This window comes from Egretta garzetta, unplaced genomic scaffold (assembly GCF_000687185.1).
Source record: "Egretta garzetta isolate BGI_Z169 unplaced genomic scaffold, ASM68718v1 scaffold25, whole genome shotgun sequence".
NCBI classification, from domain to species: Eukaryota; Metazoa; Chordata; class Aves; order Pelecaniformes; family Ardeidae; genus Egretta; species Egretta garzetta.
In genome coordinates this window covers 3,961,998-3,981,164 of record NW_009259800.1, presented here as the reverse complement: position 1 = coordinate 3,981,164, position 19,167 = coordinate 3,961,998, and the positions used below count along the sequence as shown (strand labels likewise).

The window sequence follows — 19,167 nt, the reverse complement described above, 5'->3', positions numbered from 1 at the left end:
TGCCTCAGGAAGTTATATGATTGCAAATAGGAGGGGCTGCAATCTGCCAGACAATCTATTAGAGATGTAGCTTGCCCTAGGAAAGCTTTGAGATGCTGTGCAGAATGCAAACTCCTACACAGGGCAAACATTACAACCTAGCCTTGTGCATGGGTTCTTTGCACCAGTTTATTTTCCCAGATATACAATAATTAAGATTAGCAAGCGGTCAGTTATGTAGCATTGTAATAAAAAAATCTGAGCAGTAGCAAATATACAGAGAAAGCTTCTCATCCATCACGCAATCAAAATAAAATTAAGGGCAATGGAATTAACATAACTCAGCATGATCCCGGAGGAGAAGCCCTGAGCATTATTTGAACATCACCTTACACAGGGGACCCAGCTCACTCTGCACTGCAGCATCTATCACCTACGGGAAGAGCTATTCCCCCAGTTCCTAAGACCACAACAGTTGCCAGAAGCGTCTAAACACTGCCTGGGAAGCTTTATAAATATGGGCAGCTGGAGTCTCTCAAGGGCTTCACATATAAAGGAATTTAATGTTTAATTTGCAAATTTTAGGGAAACATACGATCACATTTACAGTGGCAGATGATGTGACTCAATATGGCACATTGCTCATGACCTGTCTCTAACTTCTGTTTCTAGAATACCTTCTTTTAAAAAAAAAAAAAAAAAGCCTCTACTCTCCCCTAATTTAGCACCTGAGTGCTGGCAATAACATTCAAATCCAAAATAAGCTCTACAGCAACACGATCCTGCAAACTGCCCAACGTGCTTAGCCTTAAGTACGTAAGGCTATTAAAGGCACTGAAACAAGCACTGGGTGTTTAATTAAAGCTAACTGCGCTACTGCATAGTTTACAAGCCCTAATAACACTTAGGATCACGAAGACCAACACCAAGAACCCCCTTCCTCCCCAGTCCCAACACACAGTACTGTACACACACCCTCCCTCTCTTTCCTGGGGCTCGCAATAAAAGTACAACTTTTTTCTATCGTAGTACTTATAGAGCAACTAATAAATAGTTGGTTCAAAGTGACACAGAACATTTTCAAAAGACTTCAGGCAAACACCCGTATTAATGTTATACATAAAGAAAGTTATTACAACTTCAGTGTCTTTAAATTTCATTTGTTCTTCCGGCTTCGTTCATTTTTTCCTCATTTTAGTCCTCATTCTGCTTTTGTATGTTGAAAACCAAGTCATTCTCAACCCCAGATTCTGCACTGTGCCACATCTGGGTTCTACACATTTCAACAGTGCAGAACAGCTCTCGTTTATTTAAAATCAGGTGAGTAAAAAGAAGCAACATTTCCACAGAGTGTATGTTTCATTTCACTAAGCCCTTTCAAAAAGTTCAATACGGGGCTAAATTTAAACAGAGTGGAAAGGTGTAATGATCTCATAGGGATAACAATGGGGGGATGCTGACAAAAATGAACAAAAACTTCAAATCATAAAACCAGAAAAGACAAATTAATGATGATATAATAAACCTACAGGTCCTCCTGCCACGGTTTGCTTTGCTCTTAGCTGGGTAACAGCAGCTGTAGCTACCCTGATTACAGTATGCAGCACTCGACAGAGTATTTCACTTGACTGAACTTCAAAGAGTAGCTCATAAAATGTCATTTGTTTTCTTAACAGAGCAAGACACAATGTCTAGAGGGAAACAATACAGCAAAAAAAGCAAGTGAGTACTTACAACTGCGATTTATTTGTGTTGGGTCCTGAATTGGCCATACTAAGAACACCACGTCCCGTGTGGGACAAATTGGGCTTAAATTCATCTTTGAAAGGTTTTCCCCAGTAAGATTCTCCTCCTTAAAAGAGACAAGATGATAGAAGAAATGTTTGTTTTCATTAGTTTCCCACTACATTTTATAACAGGCACTGACATTAAATTCAAGGTTTCTGGTACTTCTGATCCCTAGGTGTATAATATATTCTTACCTCATCCCTACCACTGGGCTAGCATTTGAGCATGCCCTTGAAATCAGATGTTTGTAACGGGCAACACACAATTCTGTGCCCCCACACTATCAACTGCAACAGGCCAGACTGTTTATCAACAACATTATATATTGTGTGCTGAAGAACTGTCAAGGATTTAATTTTTTGCTGCCAATCCACCGTAATTTTTCTTTTTTGAGACATTAAATCTTTAAAAGTGGCTTTCTGACAAAACATAGAGCGAAGAATTACTAGTTTAATTGCATTCCGGATATAGCATTGCTTCCGGAAATAAAATACCAGGGAGATGAAATATGTTCATAGAATCAACTAAGAATAGGAGCTTTAAGCTCAAATGCTTAATTCCTGGCTAAACAGTGAAGAACAATGAGATATGTTCCTCCAAAATAAAAGGCAAAAATGAGATATTTGGACGAGATACCTGGATAATATAATGCTTAAATGCAATGAAGTCAAAAGGATGATAAAACTTCCACAAGCCACAGACCCAGCCCTCCAAAACTGATTTCTTTTCTGTGTCTGTGGATAGAAAGAGGGTCTGGGAGACCTCTCCTCCTGGCTGTCATTTTTACATTATTTATGACAGATCTGACATTTTCATTTGCACTTTCCTCCAGGATCATTCTTAATAAGAAAAATGAAGGCTGAGATCAGTCATAGTTTTACAGTCAAATCCATAATCTTGCTTGACAAACCATGAAAAAATATTTCACCTTAGGATAGTGATAAAAATAAAACAAACAAAACTATCCAAACAGGCAGCAAACTGGTCCATCTGCAGAACTGGCTCAAGAATCCTCTGGAGTAACTGTATCACTTGTGAAGCAGGAGGTCAGCAAAGGATCTGCAGTGCTCAACGGCTATTTGCACGTGTAATACAGAAAAGCAATTTGATGACACAACTGCACAGGCAAGCAGTAAATAAAATTGAGGAATAAAACAGGCTCCTACTGAAAACCTTATGCAGAAAAATCACAAGAGTGCATCAAATGAGGAAAGAGTTGCAGATGATACCACGAAAACAGAGCATCACATGTGGACAGCTGCAAGTGCAAGTGGAATGAAGTAAGCAAGAAATTTTGGAAGAAACTGACCCACTTAAAAACCCAATTAATCATGTTCAAAAGACTATTAATAGAGTTGAGTGTTGCCTGCTCTGCAATTTGACAAGAGGCAGCAAAAGGGGACAAACCCTGTAGGGATTTTCTGTAATCAGAAGTAGAGGAGGAGTGATTACTTCAGCAATCTTCGGCCACTGAATATTTTAAGATCAGCTAAATTACATCAGCTTGATCCCATATGCCAATCTCTTCCAGGAGTGGGTGAAAGGGATATGGTACAGCTGTGGCCAGCTCTACTGTCCTGAAGATGAATCCAAGACCCAGCTATTCTAGCCAAATCCCAAATGTGCAACCTATTAGAGAATGTCTTACCAGAAGCCCATAATTTTCTTCGCTAATGAATCTCCTTGTGTTCCTATTTGCTAAGAGAGGTTTCTTGAGCAGTGCCTGCTACCTACCTTGTTCAGAAAAACAAAGTTCTTGTAGGTTAGTAAATCGACAAGTTATGCTCAGTATATAGCGAGGCTCCATACCAACAGGTGATGCCCGAAACCAGAAATACCCCTGCAAAGCCTACAGACCCACTGCCTAGCAACAGCACTATGCCCTGAGCACTATTTCTCTTTGCGTTTTTGCCTTTTTTTTGCACCTTTCCCCTTTGATCTGGCCTGGCAGGGCAGCATCGGGGATGGGCTCCCTGCCCACACCACCAATGCCGCTGCGGTGCCGATGCTTCAGGCTCTGCATTTCTGCTCTGGGCCACAGCCACAGCTCTTTGAACCTGAGTAACAAACTTCACTTGGACTTCCCTTAGAGAAATACATAATTTTGCTTCAGAGGATTCTCTTGAAGCAGATTTGTAAAGCAGATGCACTTGCTTTGAGTCCTCACCTAGAGGAGTTTTTGCTGTCTGAAATTTTAAAATGATATGCAAACACAAACACAGCCCATTGTGGTGGTACACAGCAGCGGGCGGCCAAACCCTTGAGTCCGTTACACCCCTCATATGCTTCCAGCTAATGCTGGAAATACAGCGTCGTCAAGCTGCTGAAAGAGAGTGGAATCGACCCTGAAGCCTTCGCAAGTCAGAAAAATAATTGAAAAGGAAAGAGAAAAATTGTGACAGAGAGACTCTCTCTTTCTGGCACAACAAGCAACCAGACCCAAGAGCTTGCAGACAGGAGCAATGAGCCATGATCTTTAGGTTTTGGAATATTTATTTTTGTATGATTTCATTTCGAATCATGCACGGCAGGTCAGAATTAATCTCATATGTACGAAGGCTAACTTGGGTTCATTCCAGTTCTCTGGAAATAAGTGCTAATATTTTAGAAGATAGTTACAGCATGAGATCCAGTCCCCGCTTCCCTCTCTGTCTGCCATACAGCTGTTTCCAAGGCTAATTCTGTCTGCCCGGGAGCCGCAGCAAGAACAGAGAATGGCCTGTGCAGCATTCGCCTAAAGGCCAGACGTCCTATAAAGGACATTGCTGGAGTGTCTGCGGAGGCCTGGCAGCACCGACTGGCAAGGGGCAGTGGAGACACCGTGAAGGCAGTCAGACGGTAGTGCAAGAACGGTTTGGGGTTGTTTGGTTTTGTTTTTTTTTTTAAAGGAACCTCCCCAAATTTTTAACTTAAAGATTTTTTTTTTTTTAAAAGGAAAACCTTGAAAGTATTCTCCTTTAAAATTAAAAATAGTCCGAATGCGCTGTTTGTCAAACTCTTGCTAACCTCGGGAATTGTTCCAGGCTTCCAGTAGCTGCTTAAAGCAGGACCAGACAGAGCAAGACAGAGGATGGCGAGTTAAATGTATATATTTTTTTAATTACTGAAACCCAGAATCACTTTCTCTCTGAAGATGAAGTACAGATCCCCCATCAGTCTACTGCCATGGCAGCACAGCGCCTAATGCTCAGCCAGGGGAGTCTGGAACAGGGATTTTAGATTCTTACATTTTACTTTCTACAGCAGAGCTCAATGTAAGCTTGGGAAAATAAGTCACAGGCTCCAAACCTACTACTAATAATTATGAGGCATTCGGAAGTATCTAGCAGATTTTACTGTGTTTGTTCTCGACACAGCTGGGAGGTGTGGCTGTGCCATCTTCCTCATTTTCGGAAAGCAGGATGGATGCAGACAGAAGAGGTGGGACCGTCGCGCTGTCTGGCACGAGCCCTCTCATATTACACTCCCAGTATAAGCTGTAAAGAAAGGAAGCTCCTCCTTATACTCCCCAAATCATCCTCTGAGAGCACACAGATCGCTGCTGACTATATATGGAGTCACGATGATGCAAACCCCTCACCTCAACGCTGATGTACCAGCCTACAAGCAAAGCCCATGGAAAACAAGAATTGACTCTGGGTGTTAGATTCACAGCGGGCAGTGCTGCCTGTCACTTCACCGTCCTCTCAGCTTACTCTCCGATAAGATTATCTTCTGTCAATGTGCAGCTGTGTGCCTACCGGACTTGTAAATGTTTCTGAGATCCTATTACAAAAACCACTGGAAAAAAATTCTGGGGGCTTCTGTGCTAAAAATCAGAAGAGCTCACGTGGCAACAGACATGGCCCCAGGCAGGTACTGCCACTGGCTGGATTGGTGCTGGGAGTGCGAAATGGAGCAGTATTTACAGCCCTGCACATGGGGGGTCTCCTGTTTGCACAAAGCTGGAATGTATTTGGGATCTGCCATGCAAATACAGTGGCCTTCTAACAGCATTTAACCTGTACAATGCCAAAGCCTTCAGGAGCCAGAAAGATTTTTTGCACAGTTCTGTAAAATAAAAATCACATGCCTACCCAGATACCCAGATTCAAAGCTGAGCCACTTCCCCACGTTTTTAATAAAAGAGAAAAATTCCCTTAAATTAAAGAGATGTTTACCTAATTCTCACATAGAGATGAAACCAAACAGACCACATGGCTCATAAAAAAATTAGACTGTATTCATCATTTCCATGGCTATCCAGAGTGGCAAGATATATTTAGCTTGTAACTGAAGCACAGTTACTCAGTCTTGTATCTGTGTCTTGTGCTGATAGTGAGAGGGTCAATAGATCTAAACTGACATCTGAAGCAATCACGCATTAGCAACTATATAGAAAAAAGCTACGTTTTCAGATTGTCTTTTGAACTAAACCAGCTTACTCTTTGGTAGTCTTTCTTCCTTCTAAAGGCATTTTTCAGAAAGTAGTTTTTTGAGGTAAAATTGCATAAGTTGTACAGCTTTCTTGCAAAGAGCTGAGAGATGCACCTAAAGCTTCAGAAATGTAGCATTCCAAAAGCCAGGTGTGGGCTAGGAATCATTCATGACAGTTGTGATTTTTAAATAAATCCTTCCTTTTTCTGGCATAAAAATTGCTAAGCAGTGGTAAGGAAGTGGGAGGGCTCTGATTCACAAAAATGATGGCTTACTTTCTGTAATTTTCTTCTTGTCATTTGGAACAGCGAGGTACATAATAACATCTGACACTTCTATAGAGCTTTCAAGTGAGATTCTTGAATCATTTTGCAAATATGAAAGCCTCAGCTCAGCCAGTAAGTGCTTCTCTCCCTTCAGATAAGAGGGCATGGTACTTTTAACCCCAATATACCAGAGGCTGGATTTTCAGAGGGGCTGCAATCTAACAGGAGTATATTGCTAGATAAAAAGGTCTTGCTCTTGTCTTTTTGCTGAGCTTCAATCATGCAAGAAAAGGGGCTCTAAACCCTGTTACATTTTAGGAACTTGCCTTGTTAGGAAATCACATTGCAGAACTGACCAAGTTTGTCCACAGTCCCTTTGCTATCGACAGTTCAGAGGAGGGGGAAAAAAAAAAACCCCAAAAGTCCTTCGCTCTGCTTGTTGCCAAGCAAAATGCAGTTCCCATCTACCAGTGGCATTTTATTTTGGACCTTTACAGCTATTATACGCCTCCTCTGTGCCCTCCTGGATTCATAAATGGACAGAGGCACACACAAGCCGCTTCATGAGACCTTCCAACAGGTTGCAAATAAGAGTAGCTGAAAAATGCCTGTGCTGCTTTGAAAATGTAACGCTTTGCGTAGTTTTTGCTTTTCCATACAAAGGGTTTAGGATATTAAACCTATTTTTCCTACATGCAAATTTTCTTCTATTATTTGGAACACTGAAAATACAGAACAGCTGCTCCGCTTGCACTAGCATGAGTTAGACAGAATTACTCACAGTGTTCAACCACTTAGTTGTTATGAACAGCAGGAAAAGAAATACATCACAAATCTAAAATTCATTTTCAAATAATTAATCATTACAAAGAATGACCATGACTCAGCTTATTGCTCTGAATACTGCCTCTATGGGTGGTTATTTTGTTAGAAAAGAAATAAGCTGCTACAGCACAATAAAATTTCTCCCAGTAGTCTTATGAAACATAAAGTTGAAGGCTGTAGAAAATTAGTTTGGCCCTCTAAATCAGTGTAAACCTTACAGGACTGCGTATCTGACTGCTTTGGCAATGCAGGTCTGCCAGCTAAGCTAAGGTAAAACTCCACTCCCCACTCTTTTCCCAGTGTGGTAGCTCAGCTCTAGATGCCATAATGCTCATTTCCACCCTCCTCCATCCCAAGGTTAACTGCTGAGTACCAGGAATCAGTTGTCCTTCAGGCATCTGCTGGGTCACAGTTACTTTTATGACAGCTTAACAAGAGGCTCAAAAGGGACACACTGGGGTGCTGAATAACAAATAAAAAAGAAATAAGGATCAGTGCTGCCTACAGATAGGACTGTTCAGCTGGTGTAGCTGCGGAAGGAGACAGTCAGTGACAACCAGCTTGGCGTTGTACATCTGTGAAATGTTTCCAAACCACAAGCACACTTATCAAGGTGAGCTGAGAGCACAGTTGCAGTCTATGTACATATGACATGTAACCTTAGGCCACGTTGTACTGATCGTGCCCAAATCCACCCAGAAGCCGAACAGTCCTGGGCTTAGTTAGCAATGGAGTGGGTGACGATCTAAGCATTTGGGTGTTGCAACCATAGACCTGACACCTGTTGCTGAACATGGGATTAATGTCAGATGACAGAAACCAAATGGTGGGAAGATTTTTGAACAAGTCTGTTCTGGTTCCTGAGCTGATGAACAGGAATAATTAAATAAATGTAACAAAACGAAAATATATACAGGCTTAATGCACCTTCCACATATCAGTTTGGAAAGGTTTGGGTTGTTTGGGTTTTTTTAAGCAAACTAACAAACAAAAAGCCATCCCACACGTCTTAGCCAGAAAACAGCAGTTAAAGCAGAAGGTTCTACGTGGAAGAGGGAAAAAAGGATGTTCTTTTTTTCTGAAGTCTTCCTACAAAAGGCTCTAACAGAAACAATTCTGGCAGTTTAAAATACTGACGTTTAAGAGGTAACCTCCAAAGAGTCTTCCCTATTGCCATTGAAATATATGGGAAGAAAGCCCTGTTCTACTCTCATACGCTTCTCTGATACTACAGAAGTCAAGTTATTTACTCCCCCAGGTAAACTTCCAAAGACCATTAAATCTTCTGGACTTTTAACTTTCAAAGTCACATTTTTAAATTTTTCTTTCTAAGAAGTGAGTCAAATACTGAAACTCCTTCCAGCTGCCAGAAGAAATAAAAAAGGGTATTTATACGGCAAATAACATACAAGACCCAGGTTAAAAAGATACAAAATACCAAATCCCAGTGCTTTACTCCAAAGCTTTCCTAACATGAATGCTTACGATCACATTAATAACATGTAAATCAATGGACCAAAACATTTACACCATGGGAGCCTGGGAAAGCATCACTACGTTTGCCATGTTCTGACACTGCTGCTGAGCTGTACCCGCCTCTGGCCATGCTGCTGGGGAGAGAACATAATGCCAGACTTTAGGTCTGGCCACCTTCTTATAGCATGTGGTTCGAGATAGGCAAGTGAAGTTTCTGCCTCACATTCAAGTGCCCAGGATCTATCAGGTAGTCAGGAACAAATCCTGACAGACTACTTGCACTCTGTGAACTGTCTAAGAAGCTGCACTTAAGTAAGCATTAAACACAGAGGTACAACAGCTCAAGAGAAATCTAGTTGCCCACCAGGCTGTCCATTTACAACATTTTCTTGTGATATTACCATATTCAATAAGTGATTAAGTAAGGATATCTAAAATTCAGCTCTTTTCAAAAAATAAAGACCATTCAGTTGCAAAGAAGATAGTTGCATAGTTTGGACTCTACAGGAATTGCGAACAGTCTCTAAAAGTCTGCAATACTTGTATCTCTGAGTGTACACTGTCCATTTCATTAGAACTTTAATAGTCTTGACAGATGTTTGCAAAAATTCTCGCCTGCAATATAACCATATTTCATTAAGAATGACAAGGAGGAAAACAAAACGGAAAAGACTAGAGGTCAATAGACTCCTTTTTTAAATAAAAGAATATAATACAGGAGGGTTTTTTTTCTCTCCCATGGGCTTATTTGCATTTGACTTCCTACTTGCTTTTCCAGTAGAGCTGAGTCTTGACCTTCAATGCAGCTGCACTGCCAGTCCTCTGCCAACTGTTAATTGTGTTGTCTTACAATACTTCTACCATTTGCAAAAACAGAGACAAGAATGACACCAGCAAGATAATTTTCATTCCACCGGAGGATCTGAACTCCACCCTACAAGGGTGAGAGGTGTCTGAGTAAACTCATTAAATTTCTCCCATCTCCTGACACCTCTTTAATATCTCCTTTTAAAAGATGTTCCTAATTATGTCACTTGGGATTCAAACCGCAACTTTCCTTGTAACAAAATCAAATCACATTTCTTTTGACAGTCCAAGCATGTACAGTAACAAATCTTGTTGATGGGCTTTTGCCATCAAAATACAGAACCTTTAAGGAGTCTCAAATCTTAGAGTATGCAACTATGGATTATCGCATGCAGTAGAAGAAAAGCTGTTGGGCAACTCATACTAACATTATTTACAAAGTAAATAGAGCTGAAGTATTTAACAACTACAAAAACATCTTTTTTGGATGACCTGTGAGCACACACAGAAGTATATAGTGTGCGCATATACAAGTGACACGTGTACGAATTAGAATAAAAATGCACAGCACCCCACAGGACCACATGAGGAGGAGCTGTGGAGGCTGGTGACATCTACAAGTGGATAGATAAAAGGTGCAAGTAGAAAATGAGTAAATTTACAGCAGCAACTAGAGATATTACATGACATATGTACTGTGGTGGGCAACACTCTGAGGACCCTGCTATGTCTCCTGACCATTTCTGATAGGACTATTATGCAGATCTCCAACTAAGGGAAAAAGAACAGGCAGAAGAATTTAGGAACAGTGATCTCTAAAAGTAGGAAAAAGAGCAGCTTGGGCTATACAAGGCAACTAGCTGGGAGAACAGATGGTATCTGGCCATTCACCAATGTTGAGGCAGGTCTCAAGTTTTTCATTAACGCTGAATTTGAAAGCAACTTTGCATGAATGTGTTTCTTCCTTTGTTCTTTGCCCTAGAAGGCCAGCTGTAAAATCATTACGATTTTTATTTATTTATTTTCTGGAAGAAAAAGGAAGCAAAGATCCAACAAGAATTCAACATGGAAGAGTGCCCAAGTTTTAGACTGAGAATATATCATATGAAATTTTGAGCATAGTTAAAATGGTCATAAAAATACAGCGATAAAACCTCTGCTTTAAAGTAGAAATACTCACAATGTACCACATACCATCATTTAGAGAATTTTAATCTACAAGGTGTCTGGAAATAAATGTAACAACACAGCACATGAAGTGAAAACGTTCACTTGATTCAAACTCAACCGTACCTGTTCCTGTTCCAGTCGGATCACCTCCTTGGATCTGCAGAATTTAAATAAAATCAATAAGTTACATATATATCTGTGTGAAAGACATTAAATACAAGCCATAAAAGCCAATTCTGCTCAATTTTCTTCCTTCTATATTGTGTCATGTTGACAAGTTAGCAACTAGGAAACCATTACTACTTATTTGGAGCTTCTCTTATCAGCTGGCTGTCATCTCCTACATTACTTATCCAAGAGCAGAATGACAGTTTTATAAACATAATAGGTCTCTTGTGGGTAAATAGGGAAGATAAACAGTCTCAAATGGGTTAACCAGATCATCCTTTCTATTATGTGCTGGGGCATAACCTGCTTTTTAACTGTTCATGCATCGCTTTTGGAAATGAAAAGGCTTTATGTTTTGCTACCAATCTTTTACACGATGGGAAGGCAAGAAATGAGGTAATATGGAATATTTTCTGTATCTGAATCTATATTTCCCAGTGTCCCCCTTACTATCTCCAGTAGGGAAAATCCCCACGTGAAACCGATCTTTCAGCAACATAATTAATCACTGTATATATATGCAGGATCTACAGAAATAATATTCTAATGCCAGCAGAGGGAGTGTGCCATGACTAGCTTCACAGTAATAGCACACAAGCACAATTTTAATTGTGAGTTTAACTGTGAACTGAGATATACAGTGCTGTCAAAAGGAAAAGGCTTTTTTTAGGATGACAGGATGGAATGTAACATTCAGTGACGTCCCCTGAAAGATGTGCGCTGCCTTCAGGATCAGGCTGTTAATTCTTCTGAAAGGAAGTTAGAGGACAGCTACAATACCCTAAGCTGCCTGGACTGTACCTATGTAAATAAAGACCTTTGACTACCAAAGTCAACTTTCTGGTTCGCTAGGTGCTCTTTAACTCCTTCACAAAGAAAGCCTGGGCACCTAGTCCTGGGGCACACTCAGGAAACAATGATCTGACAGTATCCAACTACCACAACCTGAAACAGCTGAAATTCAGCTGCTTTCTATAGTTTCATCTGAATGGGATTTTAACAGGCCACAGTATTACTTATCCAAATTAGCATTCCTCTCTCCCTCTCTCCCCTTCTGTTCATTAACCACCCTCCCACGGCTTAGGGAAGATAACAAGAGCCTTGCCAAGGCAATGACTCTCAAAGGCTTTGTCTGGAACGCCAGCAAAAGCACTACTAAAAGCAGTGATGCTCCAAGTGACAGTATTAGTCAGAGACAGTTGTTAGCAACACTAGTAAGTACAAATTTAGTAAGTTAGGACAATCCTAGTTCTGATGGCATATTTAATATACATCTACTGCAAGTTGTCATGCGTGGAAGAAACTAAAACTGAATTAAGGTAAATAAGTATTGCGAGGACATTGCATATTGTGCATTACACAGGATTTGTTCGATACTCACCACAAAATTACGAATTGATCTGTGGAAAATTGTTCCATCATAATAGTTCTTCTTGCACAATTTGATAAAGTTTTCACATGTTCGGGGTGTCTGAAAGCCAAACGCAAGTTTTAATTAAGCAATACCTTTAGACAATCAACTTGGTCGCTACACTGTTTACAAGGATCACTTCATTTGAGACTTGCAAAGAAACAGTCAAGCAGGACTCTTGAAGAGCAATGAGTCTCGGTCTACAGAAAAAAGATTTAATTTATGCTCTTTTAAAGTATACTGGAGAGACACTCGCAGCGTTAAATTAAACCCAGACCTTCCAATTAGCACAAAGAAGTGCCGAACACTATCTCAGACAACATGAGCTCCCAGTAGACGTAATGATGGTGAAAGCAGGTAAGCTCAGAGTCTTTCCAGTAACTTAATTCCAGTAGTGTATCACAATCCTGTTCCAAAGAGGGACTTCCAGCACAGAAAAAAGTTAATTTCCCAGAGTAAAAAAGAAGCTGACTTCTCTACTCCACTATTTCAAAGTGAGCACGTTGAAGCTAACTGGGAGAGAAGCGTTTGGTCCTCTTTACCACTTGGAACTAAAATTGGGACCGATCCCACAAGTCACCAGACCATAGGAAAAATAAATAAGACAACTTGTTTTCAAAAATCTAAAAGAAGAAAAAGATGCTAAATATATTGGCAACTTCTAATTTGCTTTTACAGTGCAAATTAAAGCTATTTATTTGAATTTTTGAGCCATGGCATTCAAATAGTATCTTCTGAAAAACTTTACTGCCTACCTAATTATCCTTCCACTGTAATTGTATGGATTCTTTTCTCTGCAATACTAAAATACCTTCACGTGTACCAATACAAGTAGAGAAACAGCCTGTTTTCTATACTTGGACATGTTTTCCAGCCCCACTCACTGTGGATTATGTACATAAATATATTCCAGTTTTACAAAAGAACATATCTAACTAATCTGAGTTGTTACAGGCACTGAAAATATGCTTATTGTTGTATGTGCTTGCAAGTAAAGCCCCAGCAGGAGTTGCAACGTCTGTAAATGAACACATGCAAGACTTGCAGCCTCTTTCTGAAAGACACTGATTCACTTTGCATTGGTGTGACATCATTCCTGGTCAGAGCTGTAGACAGACAAGAGACTGAGCCATGCAACCTGAAGTGACTTAAAAGCAAAACAATAAGGCAAACCCAATTACAATCATTTAAGGATGAAACAATCGCTATCTTTTTAAAGTAGATCCATGTAAGTATTCATCTGGAACCATACAGAACTTCAGTTTTCTGTAAATTCTCATCCGAAACACATCATTCTTACCCCTCTTTATTGACACTGAAACATGTCTTAATTATCCAAACAAACTCTACTTGTGTTAATTACTCTACACAGATATAGATGACAGTTTTCAGCTGGGCCATAACTGGAAAAATAAATAAGTTCTAATGCAATCTTACACCAGCTATTATATCAGATTTCCCGTATAATTTATTACTGGGTTAAAATGACAATGGTACCATAATAGGCTTACAGTAGAATGCCACTAGGACATGTATTTTGGTAGCATCCCAAGGGCAACCTATAAGTAAATATATTCCATAAAAATTGTTTCAAGCCATAGGAGGTTCTCCTACAGTTTCAGTATTTATAGCAAATTTGTAAATTTTTCTTTGAATTGGACATATATGCTTGAAAATAATCTTTGTACATAACCTTTCAAGTAAAATTCAACCCCTGAAGAATCATTTGTGCAGTGTATGCTTCCTTTATAAGACAATATCATAACAGCCTTGATCCTGACGTAGTGCTATTAGTTATTACTCATGAAAAATGTCAGTAAGGATAAAAATAAATTAAAAAAATCTCTTTATGAATCACAAATGGAATCAGCAGCTTTTAGACTATGGCACTTTATCTCATGAGAACCAAGCACTCTTTAGAGAGAGAGACATACTTAATAAGTTCTCTGGGGGGAATACCTAAATCTGTAATTGATTTTTTTATGAAAAATGAAATCAGGCGAAAGTCTAAGTCCCCTAGGAACACATAGCAAACCATATTAAATTTGCACAATGTTGATAACCCAATACAGATTTCCTATTCATTTTCAAAACATGATTTGTAAAACATGCATCAAAAAAACCTGGCTCTAGTAATGTATTTTTTATGTAGGACCTATGCTGACCCATCTCTCTAAATGGATTTCTAGTTACTGTATCTTTTCCCAGAAACAAGCTTTTCTGATGCAACTGCAGAAATATTTAGTATACATGCAATAATCATTTCACTGCAAGGTTTTCTTTAAATAATTGCCACCAAATTGGTTCCCATGGTCACCTTATGCATCATACAGATACATTTGGCAGGTAAACAGCTCCTTAGCAACATTACCATTACCTTTCATGGTGCTTTTTAGTAGACACAAATAAAAAGATTTGCATTCAATCAGTAATAAACCCCAGTTTCAGTCATGCAGTTGATCTAGAATATCTGGCTCAGATTATCTGATTTATTCAAAGCAGTTAATGTTCTTGCCAAATCTCACACTGCCAAGCACATTTCAGGGACTTTTTTAAGCAGCATCCTGTCCAAAGCAGGAGAAAAAGGCTCGAGGTTTATGGGGAAGATGTAGATCCTAAGTAATGAAGTTACATTCTGCATTGACCATACAAACATAGCCAGTCTTTGAAGTCTTTGTTCCAACTACAAAGACTGATGAGAAATATATATATAAACAAACCTGACTTTGTTATTTGAGTGTAAGATCTTGTGGAAGATGTCAGACATGCAGTTGTGGAATGCAAAACTGTCTACTTCTTCAGAAACTTCCTCCATACCACTTGCCTCACACAATTTCTGAAGGAGGAAGGGATCAAGGCACCTGAAAATGCAGAAGTGCAGGAGACAATGCTGGTTTCTTGTCGCCTCATTACTGACAATGGACTCTAGGCTCTCTTTGTACTTCTGGCTGTTTTTGTCTTAAATTGACCTCAACAGCAGCAGCTAACTTTTCCCTCTTTATTCCTTTCACATTAAGCAGGAAATGATTTAAGTTATTTTAATCTGCTGACTATGACTTAGACATGTATATAAGAAAGTCAAGGGGAAAATACCACCTTAATTTGGTAACCTGTTGATCTGAAAGCCACCGACAGAAAAAAGGTTATGTTTTAAATCTACTGCAGCATCTTCTGCAAAGGATGCAGTGATAGTCCTAAGAAGTCAAATTTAAAAATTGTGGAAGGCTTTTCTTTCTGAAGAGTGTGGTAGGACAGCCCTCAGAAATCCTCCTTTTCTTTGGTCAAGTTGGGACTGCATAAGTGGATGCGGTGTCTCTGTATGATGACCTTCAACTTAAAGATACTTCTCGCTCCGGATGACAAACAGTAAGAAAAAAAATGGCTTATTTATACCAAAATGAGTTTCCTGCTCCAAGTATGCTCCCCATTTATTTTGCAGATGCCAGATAACTGTCTTTCAACTGTTGGAAATTCACACCCAAGACAAGTGGTAAAACTTTAATAAACGTTTTGAGACAGGAATCCAGAAGAATACTTATCCCAGAAGATGACACAAATGCTTTGCTTGGCTCACAGACGTATATTTAATGTGGAAACAGGCCAATGGTTTTCTAATTATGTTCAAGTCTCTATTTAGCTAACACACTTAGTAGGTAATTCTACATGGAAATACCAGCACTCTACTAGTTATTGGGCCTGGACAAGTTTCAGAATTGAAAAGAGATTGCTACTATGACCACACAAACACATCAGTGACAAGAGGCTGATTGTGAAATCACAGATACTGAGAAAACACTAAAGAAAGGAATATAAAATTAGAAAAAAACCAAAGCAAACCAGAAAAAACAACACGAGTCCTTACTATAAAGTTCTAGAAAAAATGCAGATTTTATCTTGTTCCCCTTTTAAGTATTAACCAAGCCAATTTTAGTTTCCTTTTTGCCAGTAAGGGTGGCCCCAAACCAGGCAAAATTAATCTCTCTTGCTGCATCCCTGAGACCTGAGGGGTAAGACTAACCAAGCCAGATCACCATCTGTTTTCTCAGTTTACAGCTCTCTTTTCTCATCAGTTAAAATGGGTCATTACATTTGTAAAAGTTACCTTAACTCAGAATTTGTATTGGGCAGCTGAAGAGCCAACCAGAAGTAGATTAAAAACCTGTGGCACTCCTGTTGCCAAGGTACAGGAGATGGGAAGAGAGAGGAGCTTCTGAGTCGTTGCCATGACTGCAAGGAAGAAGGCTTTACTATGTGAAGAGCTAATCATTTCAAAATGCTCCATCCCTTGAGGATCTGCATGAACCTTGAAGAGAAATTTCACACTAAGCAGTCAGAAGCTGTCATTTGCACATCTGTATAATTTCCTTGTGCTAATTCCACTTCCCTTTTATTTCTTTTTGTCTCTCTAAATTGGATGAACTATAGTCGTTGCACTAAACTAGAGAGCCTTGATATATGCTCATTAACCCTACGTTTCAAAGCAGAAATAATCTGAAATAATGAAAAGCTTGTTCCTCACAAATTAAAATTGCATTCTGCAGCCTTCATCTTATCACACAAATGCCAGAATCCCACTCCTAAGAGGCATGAACTAGTGAAGGAAATTTCTAAAGCTTCAAATGAAGCCTGCAATTTTTTTAACGCCAATCTCCTTTAAAATGCAAGGTGGATTTTGTTTTGCTTTAGTCCATTTATGTACTTTTTTTTTCCCCACACAGCATTTTCACTCTTGTTCATTCTAGCAACTCTTTTAATGCATGAGCTCATAAAGAGGTGATTTGGTAAGGTTTAAACTCAGTTCTCCCAATCCCTTTCAATCTGCAATTCATGTAGCCTATCCATCCCACAGGAAAGAAGCCGCCCTAATAAAAGCTTGGCTTTAGTTAGGGCTTAGTCAGAGGCAACTGTAATGGAGCAGTTTCAGGAATCACCATCTATCAGGTGCAAGTGTGTGTTCCCTCCACTAAGTCATGGAAAAAAACTGGACATACAAATATTTCTGGTGCCTTTCAATGCATAATACTGTACTGGAAGGCAATTTAAGCTATCCTACTCCTACTTTGCACCAATGGACTAGGAGCACACTCTGTTTGTTTCAGAGCAAGAGGGACAAGAAAATCCCAAACTCCACAAAGCCCACTGGGCAAGCACAGGACAGTTTCGCTGTGGGAAGCCCATGACATTTCCTGCTGGAGAAACATTTATTACAGACCTGAACATCATCTCCTGCCAGCTCCGCTTTCCTGCTAATGGTTCCCCTACACACGAGAGGGGTTGAGCCGGTGACGGGTTATGGTGGCAAACAACAGCTGCCTAGGCTGGTTGAGTTCAAAAAAGACACAGTTCATGTAAGGGACACCATTCTCAATCTGGTTGTACAGTGAGCAAACGCACTCAGGTCAATTTGTGATCTATGATCAGAAGAGCACAGTTCCAGTGAGAGACCACTGGGGGAGATGAAAGCATCAGGGCACTGTGGGTTAAAACACTCGGCCAAACTCTTACTGATATTAAAAAGAATCAGAACAAGCAAATTGTGCCTCAAGTAAAAGATTGCTGACTTGATAACAAACATTTGCCTATTTTGCTACCTCAAAGCCTCAAAGTTTGCTTAGAACAAAGAGCAGAATTATTGCATTCTCATTACACAGAAACGCACTATAATTTAATTAGCTATTTAGCAAAGATTCCAGCAGATAGCTAAATTTCACTTTTCAGAAGCATTTCTTCCACAGTATTGACATGCTACCAAAACCTTTTTCGAAGTCTAAGCAAGATGCCTAACTTAGACAAGATGCCAATAAAAAAATTACACACTCCAGCTTTATTTTTCCCTTTTTTGCAAATAAAGTGACAATCAATCAGTTTAGCTGAGCACAACTCAAGTTAAACAAGGCATCTAATTCACTCATCTAATTTGTCAATGTTAACCACTATCTTTTCAGAGGCAGAGTCATCATCCCTAGCCACAGCCATTACTTTTCCTCTAACTTTTATTTATTGCAGTGGTAGAAAATAAAACAATCCTTCCCCCCCCCCTCAGATTTGTCAGTCACACAAGGGTTGAGAAGCTTGTCAGTGCGGTGCAGGGCTGGGTGCTGATGAGGATGGGGCCAGCAAGCACGACATAGCACCGCTAGGTACAGTCTAAATGAAAGCACAACTTTAATTGCTTGAATAACCTTCCGCAGCTGTAAAACTTTGGAGTATCAAAGGTCCCGCAGCGGCTCCCTAGCATTTCGTCAGTCTGCAACTGGCACATAAATTCCACCTTTTCAGAAGATGCAACCTGTAAGCACTTCCGCGCTAGACAGCAAAGCTCTGGTAGCTGTCAGCCTCCCAAGGTCACCCCGCTCTCATCAGAGGAGCCAAGGTACAAACAAGGAACATGTCAGAGGAAGATGAAGAGCAGCAGCTGTGTAACTCCAAACCACCCGCCTCATCCTCTGGTTTGGGATCACTAAGTGGCAGACGCAGCTGGTATGGGATGCCTGCACCGTCAAATGTCAAAAAACAAGCAACACAATCCAATAACAATCAATTGCCTCCCCAGATCCAGCTTGCCAGGGAGGCTGGGGAGGTAGAAAGGTCCGAATGTGCGAAACGCCTTCCCACCAATTACCGAAGGCCAAAGGCTGCCAGGAAACTGCAGAGACCAAGGGCAGCAAGCCCCGCAGCGCAGGGGAGGCTCACAGGCAGGTGGCTGAGCACCTGCCTTAACCCCACACTGAATGTCCTGTTCAAGAATGGGCAGGAGGGGACGTCAGGGGATCCCACCGCCTCTTCACTGCTGCAAAACAGCGCTGAAGACAAGCGCACGACAGCAGCATCCAGATAAAGCATTTCCTATCAACATCTCAC

General features: G+C 40.2%; 1 protein-coding gene across 1 annotated transcript in view; it reads right to left on the bottom strand.

Moving 5' to 3' along the window:
* The window catches only part of PPIL2 (peptidylprolyl isomerase like 2), a gene marked incomplete at its 5' end in the record, with an annotated part of 74,295 nt that overhangs the window by 15,208 nt on the left and 39,920 nt on the right, over positions 1-19,167 (bottom strand). The window contains 3 exons of the mRNA XM_009639877.2: positions 1,714-1,831; positions 10,851-10,884; positions 12,277-12,366. Of these exons, the coding sequence (XP_009638172.1) occupies positions 1,714-1,831; positions 10,851-10,884; positions 12,277-12,366 (242 nt within the window). The remainder of the gene's footprint in view (positions 1-1,713; positions 1,832-10,850; positions 10,885-12,276; positions 12,367-19,167) is intronic.